Source organism: Pteropus alecto, unplaced genomic scaffold, assembly GCF_000325575.1.
Source record: "Pteropus alecto unplaced genomic scaffold, ASM32557v1 scaffold10, whole genome shotgun sequence".
NCBI classification, from domain to species: Eukaryota; Metazoa; Chordata; class Mammalia; order Chiroptera; family Pteropodidae; genus Pteropus; species Pteropus alecto.
The window spans coordinates 3,518,449-3,530,597 of NW_006431210.1; the positions used below are offsets into that span (position 1 = coordinate 3,518,449).

The 12,149-nt window shown below is 33.5% G+C and overlaps 1 protein-coding gene across 2 annotated transcripts in view; it reads left to right on the forward strand.

The window, feature by feature from the left end:
- Positions 1-12,149, forward strand: part of CMC1 (C-X9-C motif containing 1) — a 61,712-nt gene that overhangs the window by 13,625 nt on the left and 35,938 nt on the right. Inside the window, exon 2 of one of the 2 annotated variants that reach the window (XM_006905709.3) lies at positions 3,775-3,864. In XM_006905709.3, the coding sequence (XP_006905771.1) occupies positions 3,775-3,864 (90 nt within the window). The remainder of the gene's footprint in view (positions 1-3,774; positions 3,865-12,149) is intronic. The other variant, XM_025039109.1, reaches the window with a different exon arrangement.

Consider the following 12,149-nt stretch of genomic DNA (forward strand, 5'->3'; position numbering starts at 1 on the left):
CTTTTAGAAACCTGGCTACTCTAAGAAATTGAAGGTGTTATTTTTGTTTGCTTAATAGTTTGATTTTTTACATTTAGGTTTATGACTTGTGGAAAATTCATTTTTGTGAGATCTATGAAGTTGGGGGGTCAAAGGGTTCAGGCTGATTTTTTTTTTTTTCATATTTATCCAGGTCTTTATTGAAAATACTTTTATTCTTTTCATTGACTAGCCCTGGTGCATTTGTCAAAATAAATTAGCTGTATATACGCAGAAGTATTTCTGCACTTTATTTTGTTAATTATCAATTTGCTTATCCTAAATATGCTGATACTCCACTTCTGTGATTTCTGTAGCTTTGTAGTAAGACTTGAAATCAGGTAGTGCAAGTCATCCAAATTTGTTCTACTATTTAAATGTTGTTTTGGGTATTCTAGGTCCTTTGCTCTTCCTTACACATTTTTAAACTTTTTTATTTTAATTTTATTTTGAAATAGTTTAATGCATCAAGCTGCAAATTAGTGCAATTTCCACGTACCTTTTCCTCAGCTTTCTTTAATGCATATCATGTACATAACCATTGTACATGTCTTTAATGAGTGTGATGTTGCCCTTAAAGGGGCAAAAATTGGTATTGGGGGAGAAAGTAATCATAGTATTTGAATGTATAAAGCACTGTTATACATACAGTACATAAACAGATAGTATATCTGTGATATTAACATTTCATTAGTGCGGGCATTAGGAAATAATGTCTAAAAAGGCTTCTTTAGGGGCAAAAAGGAAAAAAAGGTTGGGACACACTGCTATAATTCATTGGAACTGAGGAAACCAGGAATCGACATTAATATAATACTGTTCACTCAATTACATATCTTAGTTGAGTTTTACCATTTTTTTACATGTACTTTATGTGCGTGTGTGTGTGTACTTATATGACATTTTATCATATGTGAAGATTACAGTAACCGTGATCGTAATCAGCACGCGGAACTGTTACGTCACCACGAAGAAAACCCCTCAGGTGACCCCCTAATAAGTCACACTGCTTCCTCACCTCTAACTACAGGCAACCAGTGATTTGTTTTCTATCACTCTAATTTTGTCATGCAAATGGAATGTTATGCAAATAGAATCATACAGTAAGTAACCCTTTGAGATATCTTTTTCTTCATTCGGCATAATGCCCTTGAGATCTGTGCAAGTGGCTGCTGCTGTTGTATATCAAAGTTTTCTGTTTTATTGCTGAGTAATATTCCATTATCTGGATGAACCATTTATCCAGTGGTCGAAGGACATTTGGATTATTTCCATGTTTTGGCTATTACAAATAAAGCTGCAGTGAATATTTGTACACAGATTTGTGAACATAAGTTTTCATTCCTCTAGGATAAATCCTCAGGAGTGTGTTTGTTGTGTCCTATGGTAAATTCTTTTACATTTATTGAGATTTATTTCTTAGCTCAGCCTTTGGTTTATTTTGGTAAATATTCAGCTGTTATTGAGTGGAGTATTCTATAAATGTTAGGTAAAGTAAGTTGATATTCAATTAATTTACAGTTCCAACATGTAAATTTAAGTATCTGTTTTTCTTATATGCTTTATATATTTCACATTTGTATATCATAGGTTTATTTTTATTTTATCAGAGTGTCTTCTCTATTTTTGTGGCAGATTTTATTTTAGAATGTCACAACATTATCTTCCATTTCTCATGTTCTTCTGTACTGTGGCCTTGCCACAAAGAATAGTCTTAGTTCCCTACCTGAGTAAGGCTCTCCTTAGTGACTTGAGATCAGTATAATGTAGAAGGAATGATGCTGCATGCTTCCGTGACAGGGTCAGAAAAGGCCATACCGCTTTCACTCCGTTATCTTAGAATGCTTGCTCTCTAGACATTCCTTCTCAGTGGCTCCTTCTCATGACCTGCCTGCTGTACTGTGAACCCAAACCAGATGGAGTGGCGATACTCTGGTTTATAGTCCTCACTGAGCCTGTCCTTCAGCCATTCTAGCCCAGATATCAGATACCTAAGTGAAGAAAGTCATCCTGGAAGTAAATCCTCCAGCCCCAGCTCTGAAGTCAACACCCGTCATTTGCATCTACCCAGATGAGGCCTAAGACATTGTGAAGCAGAGGAGAGTCTGCGTTACCTTTCTGAGTTCTTGACCTGTAGGATCCCTATAAAATGTTTATGATTTTACATCATTAGGTTTGATTAGTGGCAGTCGCATAACAATGCAGATCAGTTCTTTTTTTCTGTAGAGTTTGAAAGAGGTAAACTTTTCAGTCCCTACATATCTGAAAATATCTTTAACTTCACTCTTAATTGGCTCTAAAATTCTTGTAAGTAAAATAATTCTCTCCCAGAACTTTGAAGTTATTTCTTCTCCGTTGTCTTCTTTCATCGTATTGCCTGGGAAACATATAAATCTGATTCTCATTCTTTTGTGTGGGTAACGTATTTTCCCTTTTGAAGCTTTTAGAATATTTGAGCTTCAGCCATTTCATCTAAGTGCATGATCCATTTCTTTCCAAGTACTCATGTCTTTTTATTGGCTTCAGTATCTTTTTTATACATATTCTAAAATTTAATTTTCCTTATTCTTAGCTCTTACGAGTTAGTTACTTCTTTATTAATTACAGTTGGTTTCTACCTTTTACTGTGTTGTCCATCCAATTAAGGTGATTCTTGGCTATTTCGTTGTTGCTTTCATTTGCGTTTAGAGATGCTCTTTTATCCTCTGCAGATACTATATCAGTTCATAGCTGCCTGCATCCATAAGTTGTTGGGAACCATGTAATATCGGGAAAAGTGTAAGGGTTCCTGGTCCTCCTAGGTATTACTAGATACTGGGAAACTTCTCGATCATCTTTTGGGGATAATTACCTGTTTTTTGCTTCTTTTACCCATGGTTTGAAGGCAGCAGAAGAGGTGACCCACTTGGCTCCTACTCAGGTATTTCAACCAATAATGCTTTAGTTTCCTCCAGGAAAGTCTCTTGCTCCCCATTTTTGCTGCTTCAGAGCGTGGAGTAACACCCACTTTTGATATGTTTTTTCCTGTAGAAAAACTATGGAGCTAAGATTGCTTCCTGTGATCTGGTCTCATCTGCCTTTTGTCTTTCAGAGATTCCTGATCATTTTGGTTCTCTAAGGACACTTACGCCTTTGTTTTTCAGGGCTGTCTAGGAATTTAAGGAGCAGGTGGGACTCTGGAGCAGGTGCTCAGTCTACCATTTTAGTCTAATTGTGGTAGTTGTATTTAAAATGCACAGAAATCTCACATGCTTTGTTTTTATATGTACACATAGTTCCACTTTTTCTTCTGCTTGTTCTTTCTTTCTTAGGCTACTCTTAATACTAAATAAACTATTCGTGTGTCTCTTAATATTGCATCTCGTTATCAATAAAAATCATCTATCCTTGGATCTTAGTGTTAATAAGACTCTTGTGGATTATATTACTAAGAAAAGTTATAATTTTTCTTTAAATGTATGACTCAATTTTGACAATATTACATGGATGGAGTATATTATCAAATAAAAATGCTGCAATATAGTTTGCAGAAATTTTTCGATGTTGTCTATGTCCCTCCCATTTTTTCTGTTGTATATGAAATAATTTAGAATGGTTTTCAGTGACTAAAATATCACAATTTTATGAGCTTACGAAAGAGTCAGTTTTTAATATATTTACATAGGCTTTTATTTAAGTAAACCAGAGTGCTCATTTTCCCCCTAACCTGGTCATTTACTTGAGACTATATTAACGAAAGATTTTTTTTATTTTCAGAGCAGCATCTCAGACATGTCGAAAAAGATGTTTTGATTCCTAAAATAATGAGAGAAAAGGCCCGAGAGAGATGTTCTGAACAAGTTCAAGGTAAGATTCAAATATTCATATAAAGATCAAATACATTTTTTATAATATGATCTGAATTTAATCCTTAGCCTTAGAGTCAAGTAGTCGATGGATTAATATGTATGAATGGCTTCTCACCCTTTCACTGAGATACCAGTATTTCAGTTTTCAGAACTTCCAGGCAGTATTCAGTTCATTTACAATTTAACAATATTCTCTCAAATTATTAGTAAAAACATTTCTTTCCCCAGAAATGTAGTACATATAGAGAAAATCTTGATATGAGTATTTTGGAGAAACAAGTTAATCTGGTGATTTTGATAGAGAAAGAAGAAACATCAACTCTAACCTGTACTCGTTTTTCATTGGAATAAATACATATTTTCTAAGATGATTCTTTTATTTTGATGTCATTGTCTTACTGAATTGTTAATAGAATTCCAGTAGTACTTACAATGAGTATTTTTTTTTTTTTTAATGTTTTATGTTTCTAAGTGGAAGATACTTATGTAGATGCCTGCACTAAGCACGCACATTTGCATGTTTTCTTTGGAAAATGCTTTAATATATATATTTTTTTAGAATATTCCTCTGTTCTATAAATCTAGAGATGTATTGTTGATTAATATGTAATGTTAGAGTGAAAAATGTAAAGCAGTGAAAGGTGAAAAATGATACTCTAAATGATAGGTAAAAGCAGATGGCAGTATTACTGTGGAAAGGTCTTTTTAAAAAAAATCTACCTCTTGGAATGGCCATCTAAAAGAAGTAGTAGTAAAATTTTGCTGGCGAAGACTATTTTCTGGCTCCCTTCTTCACTTTCCCCTGTAGTCGTCTTCATTGAGGGACCACAGTAATTCTTAGAGTGATGGGCTGCAGCTCCACTGCAGATTTTTCTACAGGGAGTCAAGCTGTGTCAGCTATAGTTCTGAGATTGTGTCAGTACGTTTGGATGCTAGGAACATTTCTGTCGCTCTGATACCTGTCTCCTTAGAGTATGACCTTGGTGACCGATAGATGGAGGCAGTGAAAAAGAAGAATAGTTCCTTAGAAGTGACATTGTGTGATGGTCATTTCTGTTTCTTAAATGACTTATGACATATTCCAGTTTTAAATCTAACTGTAAATAAATTTATTAATAATTATTAGTATCATTCTATGGTATTACTCTTGCTTTCACTATGAATTAGTTGTTTAACCAAAGCACTATCCTTCCACACACACTCCCCAGGTGTCAGTAGAAATTAACCCATTGGCACCTGCAGACAGGGTTCAGTGCACATCTGGCATTGGCAAGTGTCATGCTGATAGTCTCCAGAGATAATCTTCCACCTGCCTCATAGAACTTTAAAATATGGATATGTCCTGATTTAGATGGGAGAGGATAAAACCTAAAAATGGATAATAAAGTTATAGGGTACTAGGAAAAGTTAACTTACTACTGATATATTGGCCTGAAGTTTTAAATATGAATTCTATTTATGCCGTTTTGTAACACATTATTCTGATATCTAGAATGAAAGAAAACTAGGTAACTCAATTACAGATTGAGTTTTTATTCACATGATTCAGATGAAGATGCAAATGATTATATGGCTTTGGGTTTCAGCGCTGTCTTTGCTTACGCTCTGACGGTGAAACTTTGGTTTTGGAAATGAGAGAAATAGAGTATAACTTTAAAATATTTGTTTATGTTCCACAAATACTACTTTGTAATGGTACAGAAAGAAAATGTTTAATTGCTGTTTCTTTATCAAAAGTTAAGTTGTTTAAGATGTTGACATGGTTAAGTTCTATTTAATTAATACACTTAAAAATTTAAAAGCATCTCAAATTTTGAGATCCACTTGTGTTATCTCAATGCATTTGTAATTATTAGAACATGTTATTAACGATTGATTTTTGAAGATTTGAATTTTTATATATAACCATATATTGACTTTTTTGGCCATATGGTCCAAAAACAGTGTTTTAGAATCTAAAATTGATTATTTTAAAAAAGATTAACCATGTGGATTAGGAAAAAACATGCACTGGTATTGCTCAAGCAGCAGAACAACAGCTACATTTAAACTGAACAGTAAATGTAATTTCCATTGTAGTTTATTTGCTATTTATAGACTTTGCTTTATTAAATAAGTATAGAATTTTATATAAAAGCATTATGCATGCTAATTGTATAGTTCTTAGATAAAGACATAGGAATTTTAATAAGTGATCTGACTTTTTGCTAAATGCCTGAAACATGATTATGTAGGAAAGCTTTTATGCATTTTCCTCTATATTTTTTTCCATGTCATTTCATCCCAGTTGATCATAAGAATTGGGTCAGACTGCCAGCAACTTAGGTTTGTGAAGGGAATGGAACAGCTTTTCTAGGGACAAAGAGAAATGAAATCACTTTCAATGAAAGAAAGATGCCTCATTATACTCACCAACAGCAGTTATTGACAGCTACACTTCCTATTAACAAGGAGCATTTAACTAAGAGTTTGGCTGTTGGATCTTTGGACTTGATCTAATTTGCTAGCATTAATTAGTTTCTTTTGAGCACAGACACTTGGTGCTCACAGCTATAGATTTGGAGGGCTAATTAGGATAGAAAATTGAACAGAATGGGGTAAGGCATTAACCTTCAACCATTACCAGCTGGGACACTGATAAAGACCACAGAAGTCCAAATGCTCCCTATTGATGTGAAGAGTACCCTAATGAATATCAATTTCAGCCAGGTTGCTATATTCTTACTAGTTCTCTTTTCGTGATAAATTTTAGCCAGCTTCCATGGTATTTTCATTATCTACATATATACTGTTGGCTTTTACTATACACTGATTTAGTCTAAGTTTCACATTTCATCTTATGTTTTAAACATAATTAAAATTCGTCTTAAGTAGGAGATAGCATTTAGAATATTTCACCGTTATATACTCCAGTACTAAAATTTAGCTTTTATATACAATTACATGATTCTAATTCTACAGTGAATTTTTATAAAGTCACAGTAACCCTGCCATTTGAATACAGTGAAACAACCTGAAACAAGAAAATCTTAGTTTTTGGATGTCAATTAAGCAATTCATATTAAACTGGAGTCAACTTGAAAATTTTTTCTTTATAAAATATATATAGTTTTTTTTTGGAAGAGAAAAATAGCAGCCATCACCTTAACTTTTTTTTGATGAGTAAAGGTGACCTGACCTACAGATTAGATACAGAATTGAGAAGCCTGATCTTTTATAAACTTTGACAGGATTATAAACTTCATTAGTAAAATATATCAAAAGAAAAGCTATCGAACAATTGATTTAAATAGAAAATTCAAATTTATATTATTCTTCTTTTGCCAGGGATATCATTTTCAGTGAATAGAGACACTAAAATACATAACCAAAGTATATTGGCAGACATTAACACAATGAACACTGAGTACTTTGAGAATAGAACTGAAGGAAAATTCTAGAATGGCCAGTGTCTCTCTTACTCCCTCCCACTTTCCCACCTGCCAAAAGCCAAAACAGAAATCCCTTCACCAGGTGTGATGATAGGAATCATTACTTTTTCTCAAAAAAGTTGAGAGTTATCAACTTGTGTTTTAGGAAATTGGTCGATGATCTCTGGAAGTTGCTTTCCACTCTGTGACATTTTCCATGTGTTTGACTCTTTGCTAACTTAATGATTTACACTTTCTATGTTAGTAATATTTTAAAAATATTTTTTTGTCATATGTATTGGTAAAGTATGCATTCTAGTACTATACATTTCTCTTCTAGAAATAGAGCCTCCATAAGAAGAAGAGTCCTGGAACTGCTGTGCTTTGTAAAAATCTGTCATTATATTTCTTTGCCTTTTTGAATTGCATAGTTGACATTTGGTATCAAGTCTCTATGTTGAATAATGAAGTTTGCTCTAAAAATAATAAGAATCTTTTATTTCTTTTATTTTTCTTCTGCTATGACAGATCAAGACCAAAAAAGTAATGTGTCATCAGGGATGGTCTGGAATTTTCATTAACCTAGCTAGATTCTCCTACTCACTTCTTTCATCCTTTGTGCCTTCTTTTACACTGTTTTAATGTTTCTTTTGTATCATTGTCTTCTGTCGCAGTCTTTATGATCTTTTGGCCAGTAGGTGGGGTTTAGTTCTAAAGGAATTATATAAAAAATAAGGAAGCATTGTTTCTTAGAAATATTATAAAGCTGTAGTTAAATAACATAGAAGATTAATAAAATGCCTGTCCTCTTCTATCAATTGTACACAACTGAAGTATGTTACATTTTGCTAAATTCCAAAGATAGGTGAATAGACAAAAAAGAAAATCAAATTAAGAATGCTTAGGATAGTCGTTAGGAGGTTTACAGGCAGAGAACTATCAAAACATCACTGAAACAAATTGGAGACTATAAATGATCAAAGTAATCAGTCTTCTGTCCAACTGGGTTACTTGAACCTGCCAAGAACTTTTCATTTGTTGTTTGAATTGTGCCATTATCAAATATATTTTTGCCATTTAACCAGTTCACCAATGTAAACTAACACTATAGTGGAGATGTCACCTATCTTTTGACTGGTTTGGATGTATCAGGAGGATAATATATAAAATCATCAAATATGAATATCTGTTATTTATAAGAGTATGTTATATATGGTGAGAAATATCAAGAGATATAAGGCACAGTTCCTCTCCTTTGGACCTACACTGGACTGTGTCAGGTGTCCCCAAGACCAGCCTTGGATTTGGTAGTTTGCTAGGAAGACTCATAGGACTCAGCATGTAGTCATACTCATGGTTAAGATTTATTCCAGCAGAAGGATACAAGCAAAACCAGCAAAGGGAAGAGGCACATGGGATGAAGTCCAGAGGAAACCAGGCGCAGGCTTCCAGAGTTCTCTTCCAGTAGAGTCACTCAGGATATCCCTAATTCTGCTAGCATCAAATTGTGACTGCACGTGTGCGATGTTGTTTGCCAGGAAAACTCATTAGAGACTCAGTCCTCAGAGTTTTTACTGGGAATTGGTCATATGGGCAGCCACTTTTGTTCAGAAAACAATATTTCAAACTTCCAGAAGGAAAGCAGGTGTTCAGCATAAACCATATGGTTTGCTCAAACAGTTTGGGCACAGTGAGCCACTGTTATTGGTGGGAATACTCCCAATACCCAAGTTCTCAGACACCAGCTAATGGCCAACCTTGCAAGCAGGCCTTTCTAAGGATAGCAGTATTAGGCTTCCCATGTTAACTTTTTTCTGCACATGACATAATAAAAGTTAGTGAAAGTTAATTAGCAATAAGTATTTGTGTGCGCCTATCATTATTCATGCCAATGGCATCATGAGTAACAGACCTACATCGATCACAAATACAGCTGAATTATTTTTAAAACAACTGAACAAAGTGGATATTGGCCATTACTCATTAATTTAGGTGTTCTTAGTTACATTTGTGAACTCAGACCTCTATTGTAGGACTTAATGGCTTAGTATTGTCTCATTTCTGAATAACAAGGTAATTTTGTAATAAATTAATTGAACACAAATAATTTTGGATAAAATGGCTAGTTGTTTTCTACTCACTGAGAAACATGCAGGATGTTTTAGTTTTAGGCGTAAGTTAAATTTTTAAATTCTAAGTCTTTAAATGACTAAATTAGTAGGGAATTTTGTCAGGGCAGATGAATTTAATATTTTAAACAACCAATTTTACAACTTATCTTTGAACGTGCAGGTATGAAATGTCTACATTTGAACACGAAAGCAGTGAATCACATAGCTTGAAAGTTGAAAATATTGTTAAAATGAATAAATATTATTAACATTGAGTTATAACTGTTCTGCCAATACTTCATTAACAAGTTATTATTTTCTTAGTTTTCATAGACATCAACTTTCAATTATTTTGGTGTAAGAGATTTAAATTCTTTCATCTTATGAGAAATTAATCCAAAGTTAAATGCGATCTAAACAGTACTATCCCATTGTATATAAAATCTTACAAAATCACACTTCACTTAAGCTACGCAGTGATCCTCCAGTTGTACTTGGCATTCTTTCCAGATAATCAGAGCCTATGACTGATAAACTTTTTGCAAATACACACAGATGATTATATTTTGACTGAAATACAATCTTATAGGAATCTTATGTGTCTGTTGGAAAGATATAAAGGGGAATCCTGACTTGTATAAAATTCTGGAATATATTGGACTGGTAGATTTAGAACTATTTAAAAAATAATTAGTTCTTTTTTGGGAGGACGGGGAGGTAGAACTTGCTTCAAACTGTAATGTATAAAACAGGTAAAAGCAATTTTATTTTATTATGTTTAATTTCATTACATTACAGAATACATTTACATTTACAGTGTAAATCACATGAAAACAGTGTGTTTTTTATGAAGTGGATTTTAAATTGGGTATTATAGATCACAGTTGTAGCCTCATATGTAACTCCTCTTCCAGTTCATTTTTGTAGTTTACTTTTTTATGGTTTTAAAATACAGAGTAAATCCTAAATTATATAAAGAAGTAGTTCTAAATAGTAGTGATTTCTTATGTTTACTCATAATTTCAGAATATTGTTCAATTAAATAGATATTAGAGAAATTTTGTTCTCAGATCCATAAACAAGTTTTTATCTGGCATCATATTTTAATATATTGGTTGTCTCCAATGTGTCAGCATTTGGTAACACTATTTGCATATGTTTTAGTGTTAGTCAATTATTACATCACTAAAAATTTATTTTTACAAAGCAAAAACAGGATTTTCAGGTTCTTTTAAGCACTTGAATGGAACTTTAGGGTTATATGAAACATACTCAGTCAAAAATATTTACTGAATATTTCCTGTATGCCAGTCACTATTATATGAACAGTGAATAAAACAGACAAAAATCTTTACCATTATAGCTCTTACACATCAATGAAGGAAGGAGACAACATAATGTTATTAGAAGCAAACATAAATGATCTAGAGAAAAATAAAGTTGAGTAAAAGTAATGGGGGATGCCAATGTTACAGTGGGGCTGCGATTGTTAATAGGTGGTTAGTATAGGTCTTACTGAGAAAGTGACATTTGGACAAAAGTTTTCAAGCAGGTGAAGGTATGATGCATGGAGATATCTCTGGGAAGAATGATGTAAACAGAAGGAATAGCACGTGAAAAGACTCTAAAGCACTAGGTGAAGCTGGCCTGTTTGGGGAACACCAAAAAGGTTACTGTGGTTAGAGTGAGGTAAGAGAGGAAGAGAGTGGGAAGTGAGGAGTTCAGCAATGATTGGAGGCAAAATCATTTTGGGTTTTGGAGGTACTAAGGAGAAATGGAAAGATATCGATGGCTTAAAGCAGTGGACCCTTAGGTAGGGTCTGATTTATAACTTAATAGCATCACTTACTGCTATGTTGAGAATAGACGAAATGGGGTAAGGGCAGAATCAGGGACACCACATTAAGGATGCAAGTATGATAATGCAAGTGACAGATGATAGTGGATTAGAAGGGGGGTAGCAATGAAGATGATAAGAATGGGCACATCCAGGATATATTTTGAAGATAGAAGCAAGAGAGAAAGAAATGACTCCCTATCGTTTGTCTTGAACAAATAAAAGGATGGAGTTGTAGTTAACAGAGATGAGAAAGACTGTATGTAGAAATTTTATTATTTCATTTTAGTTTTTGGTTATTGAAAAATCAGGAGGTTAGTTTTAGATGTGTTAACTTTGAGGTATCTAGGAGACATCTAAGTTTGAAATCATTGTATTAGTGGTAAAAATCACTCTCATAAAGGGAAACAAAGGAGTAGAATGTTTATCCAGTTGGGATGGTTCTGGTGTTTTTCTAATATAGTTGTATCCATAGTGCAACTTTTCTCAGTGTTCATTTGGCATTAATTTTTAGTTTGGACAGTGATAAATTAAAAACTGACATTTTTATTTCTTGATTTTCCTTTTAAGATTCTGCATAGACCAGTTCCCTCCCAGGACAAGTCATAAATACACTGATTTGTTAATTCAACAAACTATAGTTCAATAATACTTTGTGCAATTTATGGTGCTAATTACTGTGGAGAATACAAAGACATGGGGTCATACCACAATAAAGAACTTACCTATTCAGTATCATCTGACCTGTTAATATATCAGAGTTGATATTAGAATCCAGGTATCCTAATTCCCAGTCTAGTGCTCTTTCCATTATAGTGTAGCATTTGACTAAGTCAAAGATAGCAAATACAGTTTATTTATGTCGACTATAATCAGTTGAAAGTGACTGTCTAACGCACTATGAGGGGGATCAATCAGAAAGAGT